At 55.4% G+C, this 22,295-nt stretch overlaps 6 protein-coding genes across 6 annotated transcripts; 3 read left to right on the top strand and 3 right to left on the bottom strand.

The window, feature by feature from the left end:
• Positions 1 to 1,011: 1,011 nt before the first annotated feature.
• CHGG_08283 (uncharacterized protein) lies at positions 1,012 to 5,932 on the top strand (the record flags this gene model as incomplete). Its single annotated transcript, XM_001225938.1, has 3 exons — positions 1,012 to 1,906; positions 1,963 to 2,403; positions 2,589 to 5,932. 3 exons carry the CDS (start codon positions 1,012 to 1,014, stop codon positions 5,930 to 5,932), a joined length of 4,680 nt encoding a protein of 1,559 aa, XP_001225939.1.
• Positions 5,933 to 6,276: 344 nt separating this feature from the next.
• On the top strand, positions 6,277 to 6,935 carry CHGG_08284 (mitochondrial 37S ribosomal protein RSM19; the record flags this gene model as incomplete). Its single annotated transcript, XM_001225939.1, has 3 exons — positions 6,277 to 6,309; positions 6,427 to 6,761; positions 6,845 to 6,935. 3 exons carry the CDS (start codon positions 6,277 to 6,279, stop codon positions 6,933 to 6,935), a joined length of 459 nt encoding a protein of 152 aa, XP_001225940.1.
• A 472-nt stretch (positions 6,936 to 7,407) lies between these two features.
• CHGG_08285 (uncharacterized protein) lies at positions 7,408 to 8,072 on the bottom strand (the record flags this gene model as incomplete). Its single annotated transcript, XM_001225940.1, has 2 exons — positions 7,408 to 7,815; positions 7,872 to 8,072. 2 exons carry the CDS (start codon positions 8,070 to 8,072, stop codon positions 7,408 to 7,410), a joined length of 609 nt encoding a protein of 202 aa, XP_001225941.1.
• Positions 8,073 to 8,542: 470 nt separating this feature from the next.
• On the bottom strand, positions 8,543 to 10,881 carry CHGG_08286 (uncharacterized protein; the record flags this gene model as incomplete). The annotated part of the gene is made up of 3 exons (XM_001225941.1): positions 8,543 to 9,551; positions 9,604 to 10,771; positions 10,866 to 10,881. The coding sequence occupies 3 exons, from the start codon at positions 10,879 to 10,881 to the stop codon at positions 8,543 to 8,545; spliced, it is 2,193 nt and encodes a 730-aa protein (XP_001225942.1).
• Positions 10,882 to 11,286: 405 nt separating this feature from the next.
• Positions 11,287 to 12,749, top strand: CHGG_08287 (uncharacterized protein; the record flags this gene model as incomplete). Its single annotated transcript, XM_001225942.1, has 3 exons — positions 11,287 to 11,296; positions 11,823 to 12,162; positions 12,224 to 12,749. The coding sequence occupies 3 exons, from the start codon at positions 11,287 to 11,289 to the stop codon at positions 12,747 to 12,749; spliced, it is 876 nt and encodes a 291-aa protein (XP_001225943.1).
• A 332-nt stretch (positions 12,750 to 13,081) lies between these two features.
• On the bottom strand, positions 13,082 to 21,902 carry CHGG_08288 (uncharacterized protein; the record flags this gene model as incomplete). Its single annotated transcript, XM_001225943.1, has 10 exons — positions 13,082 to 13,339; positions 13,465 to 14,646; positions 14,716 to 16,566; positions 16,630 to 17,408; positions 17,523 to 18,203; positions 18,260 to 18,639; positions 18,822 to 19,429; positions 19,718 to 20,521; positions 20,727 to 21,611; positions 21,720 to 21,902. 10 exons carry the CDS (start codon positions 21,900 to 21,902, stop codon positions 13,082 to 13,084), a joined length of 7,611 nt encoding a protein of 2,536 aa, XP_001225944.1.
• Between the last annotated feature and the right edge of the window lie 393 nt (positions 21,903 to 22,295).

Here is a 22,295-nt window from a genome sequence, read left to right on the forward strand (position 1 = left end):
CAGAATAGAAACGATTAGTAGCTATAGTTAAGTGTAAGAAGACGGCTCAAGTAGATGGAGTTGTTGGCCGACGGACAGATATTGGCGCTTCGTCTCTCCCGTAATCAACCCTAACCCCGATTATCCTTCCGGGGAGGGACTAAGGAAAATTGCCAGGAGCGGGAGAGAGGAAGGAAGCGCCCCGTAGCGTAGCGAAGGGCCGCGCGACTGACGAACGAAGCGACGCCAGCAATTTTAGACGCTGGTAAGGGGCGCTAGATACTTGGTTAAACTTAGGTAGGATAGGGAAATTATTATTCGTGGAAAGCCTAGTTGTAGGGAAGCCGTATCTGGGGTGCAACTGATGCAACTGCGAGCTTTCTAGGTTACGAAACATATTTCTGCTGTTTCCTTTGCTGTCTACCCGCATTTCTTATACCTGTTTGGGATATGTAGGTAGTTATCTTGTTTCTCACTCACCATTTTCCTATTCAATTATGTCATAGGCTCACTTTAGAAGGTTAGTTGCCTTCTCGGTGGCTCTGGTGGGCGCCCCGAGCAATAAATCACGTACAGCACCCGAGTGCTCGCCGTGAGTCTTCTAATGACTGTTTGCTCGCATGTCTGTACACATGGGTCTGGACTAGGTTGCGGCTTCGGATGGGTCTCGGACGACCACTAGACACGTCCAGAGGGCTAATTGTTTTTGGGCACAAACTCTGTTGTATGATCAGTTCCCAATTAGATGGATTTAAATGCTAAATAGGATTACCGAATGGTACTGACAGTCGTTCGAAAGAAACCTAGTTTATACGGGTATCTTGTCTCACCAAACTTAAAGTCAAGTCATTACTGTCCCACGACTCCAACAATAGAAACACGAGGCACTACTTATGAAAGAGAAAAACCAAATAGAAGCGGTCATAGAATATCGGTAATCTATCCAGGTAATATTCCCAGGGCACGAGCTACCCGACCCACACACAGTTACCCGGACGACCACGCCCCCCTGAACCCCTGAGTGGAGGCAGGATGGCCGGCCCTACTGCTCCAGCCCGAAGGGGAAGAAGTGTGCTCGAGCAGTCCCGGCACTTACTCCCCACCCCGCCCCTCTCACCCCCGCCCTCCGACATAGAGGCTATCAAGAAGATGGTTGACGAGCTGGTGGGACTAGCAGACCCCCAGAAGAAAGGGACAGCCAGAGGCATGGGACAGAGCCTGCTAGCAGCCGTCCGGAAAATGTACGATGCGTCTCAGTCACAGACTGGGAACATCTCGCTTGCCAACCTCCGAAAGGTGGTGGCCGAGGAAGTGAAGGCAGCCGTTAATGGAGCCGGGACCCAGGACAAAAGAACCTGGGCCGCAGTGGCCGCTCACAGGGCTGTCCCCCCTCAGTTACAACCCAACACCCCGACAAAGATAGTGCCGACCTGCATAAATAAGGAGATCCTAGTCAGAGGCAGAGGAATGCCAGCCGACCTCGCGAAGCGCACCCCGCAAGAAACCATCCAGGCGGTCAACCAAGTGTCAGTCAGGAAGCGAGCAGTCGCAGCCCGAAGGCTCCCCAGCGGCGACACAATCGTCACATTCCAGAGCGTAGGGGCAAGAGACTGGCACTCGACGAACACCAACTGGGTCAAGGAGGCTTTTGGAGAGCAGGCCGAAGAGAGCAAGCGAACCTTTGCAGTGCTGCTGAAAGGCGTATGGAAGAAGAACCTCCAAGGGGTCACCGAGGAGGAGTTCGGAAAGGAGACTGGCCTCCGCACAGTCGATAAAGTGAAGTTTAGAGTGCCGAGACACAGGGAGGCGACCCGGGCAACGGTGCTGGTCGCTTTAACCTCCCAGGAGGAAGCACGCAAGGCGTGTGACGAGGGAGTGATCTGGAGGGCTCAGCTACTGGACTGCGAGCCTTACTGGGCTGCCCTCAGTCCAACACAGTGCTACAAGTGCTGGAAGTGGGGGCACACGCAGCACTATTGTAAGGCGACTCCATTGTGCCCGCGTTGCGGGGACAAAGGCCCATGGAGAGGGCGGCAGGGAAGGCGAGGCCCAGTGCCCTACTCACAAAAAACGAAATTCCGATACGGTGCCCGGCCTGCGGAGGAAGACATCCGGCGTGGTCAGGAGAGTGCCCGGAGAAGTCGAAGGTCCTCGCGAAGGCCAAGGAGGCCTACCAATTCCGACCACGGACATACGAGACCGCAACCACGATCCCTGCCATCGCGACTCACACGAGCGCCCCCACGTTCAGCTTCGGCGCTGAAGAGAGGGAGGACGACAGCTACCAGGTGGTAGGCAGGAAGAGGCTGAGAGGAAGACCGACGAATGTGGCTGCAGCCCAACGTCAGGCTCTCTTAGACCCCCAGCAGACCAGGATCAACTTCGAGGCGCCGAGGGTGCGATTCGCAAGCCCGGTAGTCAGCGGTGTCGACACCACCGCCCTGCCGCCCCGAGCGCCCGAGCCGGCTACCGGACCAACGCCTACCGCCGCCGCCAACCCTGCGGTCACTGCCACTCCGGACCAAACGAGACGCCGAGGGAGACACCACGATGGACTCGATCACCGTCGCAGGCGATGAAAATTAAAATTTTACTCTGGAACACCGAAGGAAACAAGCAAACACTGGAAGTCTTGCTGGAAGAGGCCAAATATGACCTCTTGGCGGTGCAAGAACCGTGGATCAACAAGGCGACAAAATCCACATACTGCCCCCGGAGCAGCAGATACCACCTGGTACATAAGCTCGAGGGGCGGGCGGCAATATATGTAAGCAAAAGATTTGAAATCAGGCAGTGGGACTCCGAAGCCACGGAGAATTGGTGCCGCGTGTGGTTCCCAGAGGCGGACCTCGGAGGGGAAAGCCGCGGATTCGAGCTTTGGTCCGTATACAACCCCCCCGCCGGCGAGAACGTACCGAGAGCCCTCCAAGGGCGGCCAAGACCAAGCCACCCGGTGGTTTTGGCAGGAGACTTCAACCTAAAGAACCCACTGTGGGACGGGTTCGGACGCTACGACAGGAAATCTGAAGACCTATTGCAGCTGGGTTCCCTGTGGGACCTCACCATCAGGACTCCAAGGGGAGCGACAACGCGAGCTCCCCAGGGGCGACAGCGAGGCCGCCCGTCAACCATCGACCACTTCTGGACTTCGGAAAACCTCCAAACAGTATACTACGGGGAAGAGTGTCGTGGAAAGTCAGACCACTACCCACAAGTGCTCGAGGTCGGGGAAGGGCATGGGCCGAGGCCAACCCAACCGGATGGCTGGGCCTGGAAGAAGATGGACAGGGAGAGGGTGAAGGCTGAATCAGAGTTGCTATGCAAGGTCATGGGGCTCGCGGACCCGGGACCGGACGGACTACCGGCCAAAACCCGGACAGTCGAGGGTCTTGACAAAGCTTTCGATAGTCTGGTCGAGTGGCTCACCTGGGTCGCGAAGGAAAGCACTCCACGGAAGAAGGCGAGCTGCGGCTACAGCTCCCCCTGGTGGACTGTGGAAGTGCAGCAGGCCGCCCGGGAGGCCAGAAGGGCCGAGAGGCTGGCGAAGGAGACCCGGGCAGAGTACTGCTGGGAGGAGCTTAGCGAAAGACTCAAGGACCTTGCTAGAACAACGCGCGAAGCGCGGACTAGGGCTTGGAGGAACAGCCTACAGGAAGCAAGCGAGGCAAAGAAGCCCGATCAGATGTGGAGCTTGGAAAGATGGGCTAGGTTGCGGAGCTTTTTGCCGCCAGAACCACCGAGGCTGCCGGAATTTAAGGACTCTTCCGGACAGGTAACGGCCGAAACGCACGACCAGAAGGCCAGCGCGCTGGCTGAGAGGTTCTTCCCGGACCCACCGGCCAACCTGACGGACGTGGAAGACCAAGCCTTTTTGGGCAGCTGGAACCCGGGCTTCGACGTCGTACAGGCAGTGACGCCGATCGAGATCACGGAGGCGATGGGAAGAGCAAGCCCCTGGAAGGCGCCAGGCGAGGATTTGCTCCCGATGGGCCTTCTGAAGGCGTGCGGAGCACCGTTAGCTGAAGTGCTGGCCCTTCTGGCGACAAGGTGCCTGGAGCTAGCATGGTTCCCGAGCCGTTTCAAGAGGGCGAAGACTGTAGTACTACCGAAACCAGGAAAGGCTCCGCCGGCGTATCAGACCCCGGGGGGATACAGGCCCATTGCTCTGTTGCCAACCCTGGGGAAGGTAATAGAGTCAGTGGTCGCCAGGAAGGTCACTCAAGCTGCAGAAGTCAACGGCCTCCTACCAGATGAACAAATGGGGAACAGGGCACACCGCTCTACAGAGCTGGCTGTCCGGCTAGTAGTAGCTCAGGTCCAGGAGGCGTGGAGACAGAAGGGTGCGGCATCCCTATTGCAACTGGACATCTCAGGAGCCTTTGACACGGTCAACCATACCCGACTGCTAGCAACTTTGCGAGAAATGGGCTTCCCGAGGTGGCTGGTCCTCTGGACGAGAGATTGGTTGACCGGTCGAGAGGCCACCCTTCTTTTCGACGGCAAGACGGCGGCGCCGACGGCAATTCGGGCAGGGGTCCCCCAAGGCTCACCCCTTTCCCCTGTTCTCTTCATCCTCTACATTTCCTCATTATACAGGCAGCTAAAAGACGAGCACCCTCACTTGGCTATAACAGGGTTTGCGGATGACACCAACCTTCTAGTATTTGGTCGAAACCCCGAAGCCCATGTCCGGCAACTAGAGGCGGCGTGGGAAACGTGTATACGATGGGCGGACAGTCGGGGGATGAAGTTCGCCCCGGAAAAGAGCGAACTGATCCATTTCAACAAAGGGCGACGGCAGTGGACCGAACAAGTAAACCTTGCCAACCCAGGGGGAGGCACCAGCCCCGTTAAACCAGAAGGGTCTGCCAGGTTCCTGGGAGTCTGGTTGGACTGGAAACTCAACTGGAAGGCCCACCTGGTGGCGGTGGAGAAGAAGCTGAGGACCCAGAGCTATGCCCTGTCGAGGATCGTGGCAAAGACATGGGGGATGGGGCTAGCCAAAGCGCGAGAAGTGTACACAAAGTGCATCCGGTCGGCGCTGGCCTATGGCGCATCATCGTTTCACATCCCCACGGATGTGGGAGGCGAGCCGGCAAAGAAAGGCATCACTAAGGCCCTCGGGAAGGCCCAGAACAAGAGCTTGCGGATTGTGGCGGGAGCCTTTAAGTCTACCCCCATCCGTAACCTCGAGACAGAGACATGGGTACCACCATTGGACTTGTACCTAAACAAACGGCTTGCAGATTTCGAAAACCGACTCCAACGACCCGATCTGGACGACGGTCGAGGCGGCAAGAAGACGGCGGCGAGCGTTGTCCTCACCGCCTGCCGCAAGATACAGCAGAGACTTAGCTCGAGGAGGGGCAACAAGGGCCGACCGCGAACCTTGGGACCTCAAGGGCCTACGGCGGTGGAGAGAGCCGCGGGAACGGTCATGCGCTGGACGGGGGGAACCGTTGATACGAACAGGGTAGTAGAAGAGGCTTGGAAAGCGAGGTGGTTAAAGGAACGGGACGGCAGGGCAATCACCAGGCCGGCGGACGACTTTGACCATCAGCAGGAGACGCTATTCCGGAACGAAACCCTGAGGAGGCACGACGGTCTCAGCAAGGCAAAGAGCTCACTGCTGATTCAAATCCGGACGGGAGCAATAGGCTTACGGGACTTCTTGTTTACACGGGGAGTCCCGGAGGTTCTGACTCCTGCCTGCGAGTGTGGCGAGGGACGAGAGACTGCCGAACACCTGGTAGTGTGGTGTTTGGCCCCACCGTTGACTAGAAGATGGGAGAGAACTGGAATTCGGACACGACGGGACTTTTACTCTGTTCTACACGGCATCAATCCCACGACTGCACGGCTCGCGAGGAGAGTTCTCGACTGGCTGATGGACTCGGGGAAGCTGCCGATGTACAACTTAGCCAGGAGGCTCGAGCTGGAAGCGGCGGCCTGAAGCGCCCCCGTTCGGAGGCCAGGAGGCCTCCTCTCTTTGTATATGTGGGCTCACTAAAACGCATCGCTCCTTGATTGTTGGTATGGGTTTTTCACCCGGCCCGGGAGGGCATGGTTTTCCTGTACATTAAATAGCTGAGGGTCCGGCACGCCCTAGGGCATAGCGGAGTATGAATAATAATAATATTCCCAGGGCTATCATGAATCGTCTGCACCATCGCATCACGTGATAAATAACATGCCCCACAGTATCTTGTCGTGGGACTGTGATTTTCGCTTGCGGCTTGTCACTCCGGCCGCGATCTACCAGACATCACCAACAATTGCGCCGTTGATTTGCCCACCATGCAGCCGACACGATGTCTGCTCAAGCGGTCGGTATGGAAAGGTAATGTGGTGTCTTCATTTGTTTCCCTTTTCCTCTCCCCGCCGCTCAAGTGTATGTGTCTCTGGTTTGGTTATTGCTAGCTTCACAACTAACTGCATCGTCTCCAGGACCGCACATCGTTCCGTAAGAGCACCCTCCTCATTTCGGCCGGAATCATACCTCCCAACAAACCTACAACCTCCTGCTCTCAATACTTTTCAGCCCCGCACCGCCGTCCGGCCACTCGACTGCCCAGACGCTCTAACCATTTGCCCTTGCCCAGACTCCCAATCGTGCGCCCTGAACCAGGAAAGAGGGTCGCGCCCATTCGGACACAGGCGAGGTCAGCAACCATCTTGCCCAACTTTGTCGGCCTCAAGTTCCAGGTGCACAACGGCAAGGTCTACCATGACGTGACCATTACCGAGGAGATGGTGGGCCATAAGCTCGGCGAATTCTCTCCGTATGTTATACCTGTCTCACTCTCCGGGAGCTTCCCAAGGACAGAGAGCACTAGCTGACACAGTAGGCGATAGGACGCGAAAGACCTTTGTATGGGACAGGAAATAAGGCGACCCCGTATGACGGCAAGAGTCAAGGCGTCCTGACTTTAAGGACACTGGCATTCGCGGCGTGATGTACAACGCGTGTAACGATTAGAGACGAGGAGGCGAGCACCTGCGCTTGAAGCGGAACGCTCAACGCCCACCACCGAAATAAGAAGAGAGATGCTACCGGCAGCCGGCGAGGATAAACCTGAGACTGGCGGCCAGGAAGAAGGCGTCCAGCTAGACACGAGGGTCAATCGAGAGGTCGAGAGTACGATTTAATGAGCAAGGCAAATTATACGGAGTGCTCTACTTGCGTCAAGACCGCGGGTTATTGGAACCGAACGATGCCGACCAACGCCAACCAACGCCATTATTGTTCTCGTTGCATAACCCTGCAAGAATCTCCCATATGACCGGTCCAAGATGAAAAAAAAAGCAGAAAACAATGTTGCCCCAGATTGGCCAACTGGGTACCTGACCACCCATCGATGCCAATGTAGTTGTCCTCGTCGAAAAAACGTAGACACCGCTATAAGGAGGGAGCTCCGTGTGTCAACTTTAGCGGTAGAACTCGCTCCGCTTGACATTGACACCAAACTCGCCTACGGCCATGCCCAGGTCCTCCATCGTCAGCACCGTGCGATTTTGGCTCCCGCCTTGCCCGCCACCGCCATAGCCAGGCCGCTGGATGCCCAGTGGTCCACCTCGACCTTGATCTTTGTTACCGGGCTGGTTGGTTGGTTGTCCGGGGATGGGAAACCCGGCGGCGGCGCCTAGGTTGCCCATTGGGTTATTGGCATTGGTGTTGCTCGCACGGATCCGGCTGTATTGGTAGGCGTCGGCGGCGATGTCGGCGATGAACTTTTGTGTCGCCAGGGCTAGCAGCCGCGCGAGGCGCTGGTCGGTCTGTGGCGGCGGCGGGAGGCCGGCTCGTGTCATATAGTAGTTGGTGACTGCGTCAGGGATCTGTGGGTACCCCTTTCGTTAGCATAGGTTTGGATGATATCAAAAATAATACATACTATCGGCGCATAATCGTCCATCTTGTTGAGAAATTCCTTGAGCGACGCATCTTTCCGTGTCGGCAACTTGGGTTCTGTAACAGTTGGCGCCGGCGCGTCGTCAGCGTTTACTTCGGTGGCCTCGCTTGGCTGCGCGCCGTTTGGATTCGCGGCCGTAGCCGTCATTTGTTCTGCGTTGTCCATCGATGGATTGGTTGCCATTGTTAGGGATGTGATAAGGTTTGCAGGTTTATGTTCTGGACTCGCAGGATGGTGATGCAGCAGGTCAGAAGTTCAAGGTGGGGCGGATGGTGCGAAGGGGTGTTCACGTGATATGGAGACCAGGTCGGAGGGAGTTTGGCTATTCCCAGCTTTCATAATCGCCCGACCCTCAATGCTGCCGTTGGGGTGATTATGGACTCGGGAGTTCCATTTGCCGTACTTTGTATATTGCACTGCCTATTCGGACGGGTGGCCAAGCGGGCTGCCATCACGGTAGCGGGGACCTTGCTGACCGAGACGTTATCTCAAACCTCAGACCAATAGATCACTAACAAAACGAGCATTCATAACGTTTACGAGGGTCCGTTTTGGGTGTGGAAAGTATTGTATACCTGCAAAGCTCATGGATCGGTAACTATTTGCCCACTTGCTACTCCGGCATTCGCTCCAGTTCATTCCAAAAACCTCGTTTACCTTCGCCGGGTTCGTGTGGCCGGCATTGACTCGAAGGCGTCATCCTCTGAAATTTCGTCGTCGCTGATTTCAACGGGCTTCTGCAGCGTCTTGGGCTTTTGGGTTTGTGAGAAATTGAGGGTCGTTTGCCGGGGTCTGGCAGCACTACCACGGCTTCGAGTAGATCTCGCCGCTGTTTTTGTAGGTGGTTCTGGTTCCACATCATCTTCCATAATGACATCTTCCTCTTCCACCACCTCCTCCTCCTCCTCTTCACTGTCTTGGAACGGATTCGCTTTCTTCCGACCCCGTGCCGGAGCCTTCCTCGGAGCGGCCGCCTTCTTGGCTGGCGCTGCCTTCTTGGCTGGGACCGTCTTCTTCGTGGATTTTGTTGCTTTTGCTGTCACCCGTTTGACTGGTGCTTTCATCGTGGGAGGCTCATCGTCCGGTAGCTCTTCGTCGTCATCGCTAAACGCAGCGCCTCGTGTGCGTCTGCGTTCGTTGACTGGTTCTGGGGACGCTGGCACTTCCTCAATAGCCCCTGGTTGCGCTGTCCAGTGACCGTCCAAGTCGGAATCCCAACCGTCAGGCTTCTCCTTGAACCGCTTCTTGCGCTGGGCCTGTTTCCGCCGTCCCGAAACGAAGCTTTTCTCCATAACCTTTCGAAAATCGTCGATATGAGCGTCAAGGCCTTCGGTGATCCTGTCGTCGTCGAGCTGCAGCAAGCCCTTGACTTGAGATGAGAGTGAATCTATAACAAACATTTCAACCGCGTGCTTGTCGTCCTTGCTGACGAACTGGTTGACGGCGTCCCCAAACGGTGCTTGTGGGAGGATCTTGAGCGATTGTTGGGCAAAGAATTCCTGCACTAGCGTGTCGACTTTGATGGTGTCTACGGATTCGAGAGCTTCTGTCACGCCGCTCGAAAGTGTATTTCCACCCTTGGCTTTCCCTGGAGGCAGTAGTGTCAGCACTTTTGTCTCACGGCCTCGAAGGGAGATTGTACTGACTCGAGACTCCCATTTTCTTTCGGTAAAAGTACACAACATCGTTTTGGTTCGCTACTTTCCCCGCGAACCTGTTGGAGAACCGCTGCGGATTCTCGACCTCGTATTTCGATCCTTCCGGGGCCGTATATTCCACCTTGAGTCGAATTAGGGGCAATGGCTGTCCCTCATCTTCGTCCTCTTGAACCTCGCCTTCGTGGTGGATGGACCGCCATTTAGCGTTGGCCTCCTCGATCATCTCATCCACAATGAGCATGAGCCGTTTTGTGATGTCTTGACGATTATCTTGTTTCTTTTCCAGTCCCTTGAAACGCTTATCATTTGCTAGCGTGATTTCTTGGGTGACGAATGGTCGAACAGTCTTCAATGGAATCTTGTCCACCTCGAATGACTTGCCAGTTATGCTGAGAATTGCGACCTGTTTGGTCACGGCCTCCCCGGGCACAAGGGATGTCGCCACCGACGAGCCAGGTTGCATGACATGGAAGCCGGTCTCTGAATTCCGCTGGGGGTCAATGAGACATTCATGTTCGTGGCCCCATAACACGAGGTCCAAGAAATCTGGCAGCATGTTCTCGGGAAGATAGCTGGTTGGCGTATGTGCGTAGTGGTTCTGGTGGACCGCCAAGAGGTTGAAGAAATCGTTTTTCTGCTGGCCCGGTCGGTAAAACTTGACCTTGTTATCCCTAAATGTGCGGTGCATGCGCTCGTCGCGTACGTTGCTTAGCCCGTAGAGGGCCAGCTTCGTTTTCCCTTTTTGGAGGAGGATAGGTTTGACCTGAATATTGTCTGCCTCGGGAACGCGCCCAAAGTAGTTGACCAATCCTGCTACCTGGAGGAGGTCAAGCGAGCAATAGTGGCCGTCGCCGCTTGGATCGTCATGGTTTCCATGGATGGAAAAAACAGGCGTGGATATGTTAATGTCGGGGTCCTGGTAGTTGACATGGGGAAACGCTCCCTCGAACACCTCGGCGGCGTCGCTCAGGAATTCGAGCTCGCAGGGTTTCATTCCAAGACAGTTCTTCCGAAGAGAACGCATGACTTGGTACATGGACTTGCGTGACGGCTTGTTGTCGTGAAACAGGTCACCGCCGAGGAGAACCATGTCGACATCGCGAGTGCGGGCGAGCTGCATGATTTCATCGAATGTGCGCCAACTGTCATCCTTGCGGATAGGGTCTCGCTCCTCAAATCCGACATGGTTATCCGTTGAAACCAAGATACGGATCGTATCCGAGTCTGTGACGGAACGCTAGAGTTAGAGCGAGCTCCGACGTTGGGTTGGGACGTCGCAAGAAACGATGGTTGCCAGGGCGCAACGGGGGACACCTACCGGAATCCTGTGGCATCTTGCAGGACACAAAAGTCGACCATATAATGCAAAGTCTGATCTTGGTAGGGCTGTTGGGGTTCGTTGGCCAGGTGGTGTTGTCGGCGGGGTGGTGTGGAGCTACGACGCGTTGCTGGCGTCGCGACAGAAGCACGCGGTCACATGGGCACAGTTACGGAGTCAAGGAATCGTTATAGCGGTCAAAAGTGGCAGAAATTCGCCGGTGGATGGTATGCGGAAAGACCGATCTTGGCGTTCTCGGGGTGATAAGAGGATCTGTCTGCTCAACGTTCCCGAGACTTAAAAAAACGTACCTTTTACGAAACGAAACTCTTCTTTTACCGTCATATCTGCTTGATCCTCTATTTTAAGGTGAACTTCACACAGAGAGATCAGTGCAGCATATCAACTGTTGTGCTTCGCCATGCCCCGTTGTAAGTAATGACCCTAACGATCTGAAACGAACTGCTGTTCTGTACACATATCTCTCGCTTTGACGTCGGACTGCTTGTACTGTGATTCATTATCCGGCATCTATTCGGCTGCTGCTTCACCTACCCCCCAAATTTTACCGCCATTCAAATCTATATTCGAAGCCACCACTTCTCTTAGCCTGATGCCGTCTGCTTTCGATTGCGCCGGCCGTAGGCCATGGTTCTGTCACGGAACTTTACTCCTCCGGTGGCCTTCGGTTTCCAGAACGCACCCTCTCACGCTGCGCCTCTTGTCCCCCATTTCACTGCTGCGATGGGCACCGTGCTGCTTCACTGGGGCAGTCCTATTGGATTGTGGGGCGTTAGCCGGACCTTGATGAAAGGCTCTAACACTCGTCATGGGTTGCGCAGGCTGGAGCTCCGCTGTCTCTTCTCAAAAAGATAGCTATTGACCTTGGGGAACGCCCAACTTGACGTGCACAATTTTAACGACGGGACGGCACTGGCTAACCTTTTCCCCATTCAGCGGCGACGACTGACCACGACTTTCCGAATGACGATGACACCCATTTTGCGGGCGGGGCTTATGAACACGGCGAAATAAGCGACGAGGAGTTGATGGAGGGCATCGGAGAAGGTGACGATGAGATGCTTGGAGATGCCGTAACCGAAGACCCTGGGGACGAGATGAGCGATGGCAATGACGAGGATCTCCATTCTGGGGACGAAATGGACGATGATCCCTTTAGTCCTACAGAATTGGGTTTGAAGGAGATCAACAATCTTGCCCACTTCGGCGTCAGCAGCCATCGCCCCGGAAACGGTGTCGCCGAATTGCTGAGCGATGACCTTGATAAGTACTGGCAGTATGTGTCACCTTACCTACCGAAGTCTCTTAGGACCTGCTTATTTACCAGTAGTGGTTAGGTCCGATGGTCAGCAGCCGCACCTACTCACCATTCACTTTTTACGCCGTGTTGAGATTCGGGCAATTCGTTTTTACGTCGACTATAACCAGGACGAGTCCTACACACCGACTCACATTGTCTTCTACGCCGGGACTGGCCACCATGATTTGATCCAGTTCGCAGAAACCCCGCTTACCAACCCCGCAGGGTGGCAGGATGTTCCTATTGCAGACAGCGGCGGAGGTGCGGACGGCCATTCACTGTGCTGCTGGATGGTGCAAATGCACATTAAAGAAAACCATCAGAACGGGAAAGATACTCACATTCGCGGCATCAAGGTCTATGCCCTGGACGATCACTCGCTGGGCAGCACCGCTCGCGAGCCGACACGCGGCTCGAGAGTCGGTGTGGAAGACGACCACGCCCGCGGACGGACAACACAAGGGCTAGACGACCAGTCTCTACAAGAGCTTTTGGACGCATTTGAACGGCACCCAATAACCCCATCCAACTTTGACACCGTGCGCGAGCCGACTATCCGTTGAAGCGAGACTCTGGGGAGAGGATTATAACCCGACTGGGGCCGTGGTAGGTATGACATCTAGCGGCACTCGGCGACACGAGTGGCGGTAAACACTTATCTTCTTGTTGAGACGGGCATGTGATATGCGCATCGTGCTTGGGGAGCGGGAGCAGGGGTCCTGGGTGATTGTGCATGGTCGTCCTGGCGTTAAGGAATGATACTTATGGTGGATAGTTGTTGGGTTTAAGAGATTTCCATGATACCCATTGTTAAACGGCGTTCATTAACGGTGTTTTTGAGCCGGGGCAGTTGTAACATCCACACCATCAAGTTGTAGAATTTACACTGCTTGTTTTAATACGATTTCCCTGGTAGTTGTCGTGGAGGTGGTGTACTGATAAGAAGCACTTCACCCTCTCCATCTATACGGAGCTCCTCACCTTCCACCCCCATAGCTCGTGATGGCGTCTCGCGGTAGATCCTGCTGTGGTCCAAGGGCCGCTCAAACATCAGCCCGCCGAGTGTCTTCACCCGCGAGACGGCCACGTAGGAGAGGCCAGAAGCAAACTCTGGCGCAGAGATATCGCAGACGACCTTGTCCAGGGTGATGCCCTGTGACTTGTGGACGGTGATCGCATAGCTGACCCACAGCGGGAACTGGTCTCTCGAACATGAGTTGGCGCCGACCATGAAGTCCTGCCGCACTTGGAGGACGGGAACGGCCAGTTTCCCTCCACTACGGAGCGGCTCCCGTTCGGCATCGTGAAGGCCGGGCCGCCGTAGTCATCGAAGGCCACCATGATGACCTCGGGCGGGTCTCGCAGCACCCCGGCACCTTCTTTCCAGGATATGTCGTAGACTGTCCCCTGTGCGCCGTTGACGAGCCCGACGTCGGCCCACAAATTCCGCGTTAGTATCACCCTGCAATCAACACACAAGGGCAAGCGCTTGGCCAAGTTGCCGGCATTTGAGGATTCAACCTTCTCCGCACCAACACCCTCATGCTTTGCCTCGACCTGAATGGCGGGGCTGTCCAGGCCAAGCATGTGTTGGTGGTTGTACTCGACGACCTGGGCCTTGGTGGGATAGATGCGAAGCGCATCGGCAAAGCTGTCAACCTCCTCGGGAGAGAGCTTGACAGAGCATCTCGAAGCGAGGAGCTCCCAGGAGGGTACCGACACATCAGCCTTTCGCAGTTCTTCCAAGGCCCGCCGGAAAGGAGCCTGGTCTTCGCCCTGCTGCCGCTGTATTGTGGTCAGGAACACGGACTTGTCGAACGAGAGGTACGCGTTGCGCCCGACCATCTCGATATCCTTCAGGTCGTCGCGCGTTGAGTACAGCGGCTTGTTCAGAACAGGGGGAAGCTGGAAGAAGTCCCCGATCAGGATGACGCTAAGGCCGCCGAAGAACTCGTCGCGATTCTCCGGGAACACCTCTCGTAGGTGCTGGTCGATCCACGCGAGGGTCTTGAGGCCGAGCATGCTCTTCTCGTCAATCACGAGGTAGTGGATGCCCCTGAACCGCCGCTGCAAGGCGTTGAGGGTCGTCGGGGTCTCGGAGAGCGAGCGGTAATTGCCGTCGACGGGGAGCCGCAGCAGGGAATGCAAAGTCTGTCCCCCGATCTGGTTGCTCGCCACGCCCGTCGAAGCTGCTCTAACGACGGGGGAGGGTCGGCCATAGGAAGCCGCCTTAGCCTGAAGGTGAGAAGATATCACCTTCACCATATACGACTTGCCAGTCCCACCTTCTCCATCGATCTGCAGCCGGAGGGGCGGAGGCCGACGGTTCTCGTTCTTCGCCCTGAAGTGGCGCATGATCGTGTCGTATACCTGACGCTGCTGCGTGTTCACCGTATCACGGGCTGTGAGAGGCATATCTTCCACGTCGTAATTGCCTGGAGTCTCTCCGCGAAGCTGCGCCTAGTAGCACCCAGTAATGAACTCCTCGTGATAATAGCGGCCGACGTGTCGCGCCCAGTCGTAGTTGACATCCAGGTCTCGGCGGCCAAGCAAGTCGGCCCGTTCATCGGGAAGCTCAATGTCGGGGACCAACCGCGCTACCTCCTGCCAGTCCTCAAGGGTAATGTCCCCGGCGTCCCCCTTTGGCTCAAACTCCTCCTCATCTGGAGACGGATCAGGCTCGTCAACCGTGCCGTAGTGGTCGTCCGGGTGGTCGTGATGCTCAAGGCAGTAGCGATAGGCAGATGCGTGGTTGTCGAACTGTCGATCATCAACCTGGGACAGATCTTCCGTCTGGCGGTGGGGATGGCTGAGCAGCAGCTTGACCCGGCAGAAGTCGGAGTACTGCTGATGTGAGCGAACTGGCTTGTACCGGGGGTAATAGTACAACACCCTGGGCAGTGCGGGAGCCTGCCAAATCGCCCATCTCACCGGATTCCGCGCCTTGAAATTCCAATTTTGTAGGAACTCGAAGTAGGAGACATCCTCCATATGATCGGGCCGTCGGAGATACTTCTCGTAGACTGTCCGAGACTCTTCAATATCGCCATCCGCCGTGATGTCAATTGCACGAGCGTGTCTCTCGCGGGGCCTACAGTCAACGCTCTGCACCACTCGGCTGTCCTCTTGCAGAGGGAGTCCCAGGAGGATATGACAGATCTCCTGCGCAGAGTAGTCCCTCTCTCCGATTAGTTTATTCATCATCTTTGACACAAAAGAAATCATCGGGTTGTTGTCTGATATGTGGGGAAGGATACTCTGGGCAATCTGCGCATATGTGCTGGTCTGGGTCTCGGACTTGCTGCAATACTTCGCAGCATGGTTGATAACAGCCTCCGCACTCGTGCAGGGTGAGCAGTCCGTATTGGCCAGCCAGCAAAGAGAGAGAAGTGGGTTGTACTGGTTCAGGTGGGTATCGTTGCGCTCGGCTTCGAACGACCACCAGCCCTTTCCGGCCATCTCGATGACCTCGGCCGCCCCCCGTACAGGCCGGGGGAAGAGAAACCGACACGTGGGCTCTGGCGCCGGCCGTTCTTCACCGACAATCTCCCCGGCCGCCTCTCTGGCCCGTTGGGCATCTTCCTTCGTCACCCGCAGACAGTAGGTCGACGAGCAATGGTGTCGCTGACAGCGGTTGACGATTCTGTTCAGCCACTCCCAGGTAACGGGCGTCTCCAGAGGGTCAACAGACAGAGGGTTACCCTCGTCAGCGCCCTGCTCTTGCTGCGGACTGACTGCTGTAACGTGATATCCCCAGATCCTTGCGAAGCGCTCTCTCGCCTCGGGGGTTGCCATATCAGGAGCAGGGCTCCCATGGAACCAGTAGAGCCCATGAGAATGACTACTGCCGCGGCCTTGCCACTCGTACCGGTACCAAAAGTCGGGCACATTGAACTTTTTCTTCAGCACAATCTTCCTGCAAAGCGAGTTCCGCGAGTGGAAGTGCCAGGCCGCGATATGCGGGTTCTCCCGCAACAGCCGGCGGGACTTGGCCATGCGTCTCGGTTCATCAAGCGCCTTCCACTCCTCGTACTCGGGCATGTGCTGGTAGAGGCTCTGCCAGTGCAGGTCGGCTGGGCTCAGTGTGATGAAAGCAGAGGGGACACCAAGACAGTGCGCAAAAGACTTGCACTCGCGACGTCGGCGGTACCAAAAGGGGCGTGTGTCTTTGATGACACCAGCATAGCGAGAGATCCGGTTGAGGATGGCCTGGGCCTCTGGCGTGTCCGGATCGGCAAGCGCCTCCTGCAGCGCCTCCTTCGTAAGAGGCGTTCGGTGGTTCTTGCTGACGTAGAATCGGCTATGACCCCTCGCCTGCTGCCTCATCAGAGTGTTTAGCGCGATAAATCGGAAGCTGTGGTGTTTGGCAAATCGGCCATCCTCCCATTTCATGGCATGCTGGATGTAATTTTAGCAGGAGATCTTGCGCTGTCTGGGCTCGACAAAATCCGCAACTCCCCGAGGGAACAGGGTCGGGCAGGCGAGAGAGAGCAGCGCATGCTTTTGGTTGAACTCATCGAGGGGAGTGCGCCGGATGGAAGGCATCTGCAGCTGGTGAGCAGCCTGGGGGTCGACTGACTCTAGGGGCACTTGCTCATTGACCTCAGTAGCCCTATCATTGACTCGCCCTTGAAGCTGGTTCAATTCCGAACCATGGATTAGCATATTGGGCACTGCGGCTTCGTCAACAACCTCTCTGTCCTCTTCCGGTTCTTCAACAGGGCCAGAATCTGCAGGCAAACCTCCAGACTCGGCGACCTCGTGGATATTCAGCTGGTCAAAGACGTCACCGTCCTCTGGCAACTGGGAGAGGTCGTAGTTGCAGGTGAAATTTCTGTAGCCAAGGTGGTTGTCGGCGAGGAATCTGAGCCATGTCTCGACTGCTGCTCGGCGGACTCGGAAGCGGTTGCGGAATTGTCGATCCATCTGTTCGACCGCTTCGGATCCACGCGGTCGGAGGATGACAATGTCCAAATCCTTGGGCAGCAAGGGAAGCTCTGAGTACACCTTGCCCACGTCGCGCAAAAAGTGTACAACATGCCCGCGATACTTGTATTGCTGCCCACGAACCTGACGCTGATTAGCTAGTACACTCTCTCGCAGCGAAGCATCGTATACCGTGAAGACATTGACGCTGACGTGCACACGCGCAATGCAAAGCTCCTCCAGCGGCTCTAGTTGGGGCAACTCGGGTGGGACGGCACCAAAATCAAGCTTGTTCTCTGCGGAGAGGAGAAAAGGTTCGTCCTGCCGCTTCTTGTCATCTTTGTCATGACAGCGCTTGCAAACACCATCCGCCATGAGCTTGACGTCAAACCATCATCGCTCCTTGCAACGAAGGCATCGCTGCATCGTCTCTGCAGCAAGTGCCTCGTCTAACTCTCTCTTAACTGCAATGTCTTCGGCCAAAAGTGGCGTCTCCTGGTCGCCGCCTGTGAATCGGGGGCCCGGTTCGTCGAATTGGCGGGGTGGAGACTCGTCGCGGGGGGGTACCGCAGCGGAGCGATGACCACGAGGTCGGCCAACCAGGTTGCGTGAAAGTCGTGGCCGTCCACGCTGACGACCATGAGACCGTGGCGGGGAACTGGGAGGGGGACGATGGCGTGCAGGAATCCGCCCAACGCGGGGGAGCTGTGGTTGGGTGGCCTGCGGATTGTCCTCGTCGTCTCTCACGGCGCTCGGTGCATCATCCCTCTGCTGGGCAGAGGCGGGGCCATCCTCGGCATTCGCCGGTTGTTGTTGACGAAGCAGACCACTCATGGTGGGGGTCTGGGAGGGCTCTTCGCCCTGACGGCGCTGGACGCGATGCTGTCGCTGGATGGCTGAAATCTGGCCGCGAGCAGCCGCCATCTCCGGCGTGTCCGTATCCAGACGTCCACCCTCATGGTACATACTGGCAAGTACCCGGTGGGTGAGGTTTTGCCGCGGTGCAAGATGTACTGGGTCGGGCAGAGAGAGGGCAGCGCTCTCACCACGTCCGATCGCGCTCATAGCTGAGATGGCGGCCGTCGATGCAGCTCTCTGTTGTAGGTTAGCTACACAAAACGGAAAGGTATCACGATGTTGAACTTACAGCTCCCGCAAGCCGATCCCGGCACTCCAGGCAGTTTAACACAAGCCTGCCATTGCCACGACGATCGTAAAACTGGTCGATATTTTTCTCGACGCGACAGCGCCGGCACACCTTCGGCGCTGCCGGCAACGCAGCGCCCTCCATTGAAACAGCGAAACCCGGCCATAACGGGCATACGCTGAAGCCAAAAGAGGATGCGAAGCGTTACACACACAACAGCCAAGAAAGCGACAGGTCGCTTTGCGCGACAGCTAGATCGTTGGTAGCTGCTGCGTTGGGAGATGGTGCGCGACGGTGTGGGGTGCTGCGGGAAGTGGGGCGCAGCTGTGGAGCAAGGCTTATCCGCTTGTTGGAAAAGGTCCAAAAAAGCTCCGCAATTCCTTATCAATTTCCCATACAGATTAGTAATTAACGAAAAAGTTTCAGAACAATATTGTCCTCCGGACAAGATTAAAGATAGGTTTAACTAAAGGAAATATATCTAACGTAATCTATCACCTTTCAGACCACCTTACCGGTCACTTTCCTGCCCCACACCCCACCACGTCGACTTCGGACGCACCTCACAACGCAAAGGAGACTTCCATGACCATCGAGAATAAGAAGCCGATATTGACCAACAGTCCGTTTTCGAGTTTGTGGCTCGAAGACTTCTCGAAGCCACTCGAAGGTAAGCTCATTGGTTGTCCAGCCGTTATCGCTAACACCAATCCGCCATGTCTTCGGCAAGAGTGAGTCTTCGTACCACGTTGAAATGTTGACTTTCCCTTCGAAGATAATCAATGGATCAAGTGCCCAACCAGTTGCGTTGATGCATTCAATGACTGTCGTCCACTCTCGGTTTCCTGACTGAATAACAACAGGTCGGTTCCGTCGGTCAGACCGAGTAACCACATTAGATGTACTTGCAACACCCATCTGGAAGCCGGCCTCGTCAAAGTTGTAGATATCCACGTCGAGGACTCCGTACTCGTTGATCGTCTTTTGCACCCGTGCAAACCACGCTGAAATCTTCTCTGGGTCTTCGCATAAGGCTCGCTGATAGTCATACTTTCTTGAATACTTCGTCTTCAAATGGGGATGCCGATCAAGAAGCCGATGAACCCAGTTCTCGCGAACAGTCATTGCAGGGACCGGGGTAGTTGCGATAGACGCGTCGAGCAGGATTAACTAGCGTAAGTAGAAAAGCTTAAAGATATTTACTTCCTAGATTACTATTTTCACAGTAATATATTCCAGTTAGTAGTAAGAAATAAAATAAGGGAAGTTCTAGCGAGCACATCGGTTCTGCTAAGGAGCACACCCGGATGACTAAATCCACCCCCCCTAATTTTGTCTACACCTTCGCAGCTGGCAGCAGCCACCACAATGCCTTTACCACCTTCCCTTTACAGCTGCCACGCTGCCTGCCTTCGCGAAAGGAAGCTATTCCTACATCGTGCCATTTCCCTGAAAAACACCGTCATCCTCTGCATCGGCTGCTTTCGCAGTATCCGCGTCGGCGAGGATTGCGTCATGTAGATCTTCAACTTCAGGATCCACATATTCAAGGCCTGCAATCACCCGTTGGTACGCCCGCGGAGCAGCTGTCCCTGGCTTATACGTATCTTCGCCGTGCTGCTCGATCCGCCGTAGACCAAGCTCTGTACTTGTGACCTTCGGCTCAGCTGTATTTCCCCCGTTCTCTGATGTCGTTGTGACTTCCTCCGCGTCCGGGATAACAGCCGCCTGCTTCCGCTTCCGGCCCTTGCTCTGCATCACGGCTGGTGCTGTTGACGGGGGCACAGCAGTTGCCTGCTCCTCAGCCTGTTCAATTTCGAATGCAGATGGCAGCCTCTTCGTACCATTGGCACCCTCACCCTTCTTGTGAGTAGCGATGGCTCCAACTGGGCGGCCCTTACCCTTGACCTTTAAAGGATTCAGAGGAAGTGGAACTTGGCTCTCCTCACTTCCCGTCCAGCTCTGATAGTTCCACCAATGCTGATGTATTTGAGTCATCTCAAGGGGGCCGTGGCTAGTCAAGTGACTGTACAAGACATGACGGCAGGGGGGCCCATGAGTTGTACTCAGAGGACAAGGGCCACAGGTATCCTTGAGTGGCTCATTCCGTGCTGGCAAAGCCGAGATCTCTCTACTCAGTAGCTCAAGAGCGTGAACTGAGACCTGGCCACGAATCCAGCTGAACACGGCCTGGTTGATGTCCGTTCTCGTCTTGTTGGTACTCTGAGCCGTGTTGATGTCAAGGGCGCTACGCTGGTTCTTCTAGAACAGAACAAGACGCCGAAAGACACTCTCCAGATCAGCCTTCGAGCTAACGAGGTATTTCTTGATCGCAGAATGAGCTGATTCAACGGCTGAGGCGGTGACATGTCCAAAGTGTGGTATTTGGTTCGTCCAAGCTGCTACTAGCTTCTCCTGTACAGAGGTTAACTTGGATCACATCAAGGTATTCAGCCAAGATGCTGACCTTCCATGGAGTTAGCCAGGTATTGAGGGCATACTTGATAGCCTGCTCTGGGTGGCGGCTAGGGTCTTGAAACCTGGTGACGAGGCTTTCGTACACTTCAGGAGTACTTGCAGCAAGAAGGCTGCTCCACTCCTGAAGAAACTCCTTGAACTTGGGATGGCGTTTATACACGCCATTCTCTCGGGTCGCGGCAGGGAAGAATTGTCGAGTCTTGGCAAGTACATTCATGTTGACATGCCACTTGCACAAAAGATGCGGGATCATCCCCCAGCTGCTCTTGCTCAAGGCCTTCAGTAGGGCAAGCTCTCGGTCTGATACAATACATCCTGAATCAGGAATATCGTACTTCTGAAGTATCCTCATCGCTGACTCGAGGGCGCCCTTGTAGTCTGACTCCTTCTCGCCACTCACGAAGATGACCGCCCAGTTGAATGTCTTGTTCTCTTGCGTGACGCCACAGCCGTTGAACATGGGCATGCTGTGGTAATTGGTCTTGTACGTTGAATCGAAGAGCAGAAGATGGGGATTCTTCGAGCGTAGCTCAAGGCCACTCTTGGGTGCAATGGTGAGAGATGTGACGTGGCCTTCGGCATCGCGAGCATCCTGGTACTCAAACTCGCTGTCGCTGGAGACAAGGAAATCTTCGTACAAGGTCTGGAGAGGTGATCGACCGTGGAGCTCATCACGACGGTGTTGTTGGATGAGGTTGTGGATGTCTTTGCCAAACACACCAATCTCGTCGGCTTGGATCGCTGACAGGATCTGAGCAGGCCGAATGCCGCTATTCGCAAGCTCAATGATCTTCTCGTGATGAGGCTTCAGAGCCTGGGCTCCATTCTGCGCAAAAGCTGTGGTGTCGTTCCAGCCGTGGTTGTGGGAGACATTCTCCGGGATGTCGAGGCGTCATTGGCCATTAGGAAGCTGCTTTGCACTGAACTTGAACTCGCACTGGGTCATCTGCGTGCTCGTTTTCCGTCGTTTCGAATCGTGTACTTCGGGTTTGGCCTTGGATGCCCATTTGCGGCCCTTGGCACATCGGAAACGGGCTCGACCGCTGTTGATACCGTTCTTGACAATCTTGTAGCCGTTTTTGGCTGCGTGGGCATCGACTGTGGCTGAAAGTTCGTCCAGGGTGGCGTAGACTACCGGCGGCGGCAGAGGGCCGCAAGGTCGCATGATGTTCACAACTTCAGGGAGAGGTAGAAACAACTCAAATAGTCAGGACAATCCTAATAGCGATTAGGATTTCAAAATTTAGGGAATACCGCGAATCTGCAATATCTTGTTGACGGGAAGGTGTGGAAAAGGCTGGACGGGAAGGCTGCCGTTTGATTGATTGTGGAATTATTACGGGCAGCTGGCCACGGACTGCCAGTGAGGGTGCGACTTAGAAACTGCGGGGTGAGTGCAGCAAATGACCAATCCAAGGTGTGCTCCTTAGCAGAACTGGTGTGCTCGCTAGAACTTCCCTAAAATAAATACTATAAAGAGGTATATTAATAGACGAATGATATAGAGTCTCAAAAACATTTTAAACAATTATTATTATTATTTCCTACACCGATATGC

Source organism: Chaetomium globosum, genomic scaffold (genome assembly GCF_000143365.1).
Source record: "Chaetomium globosum CBS 148.51 scaffold_5 genomic scaffold, whole genome shotgun sequence".
NCBI classification, from domain to species: Eukaryota; Fungi; Ascomycota; class Sordariomycetes; order Sordariales; family Chaetomiaceae; genus Chaetomium; species Chaetomium globosum.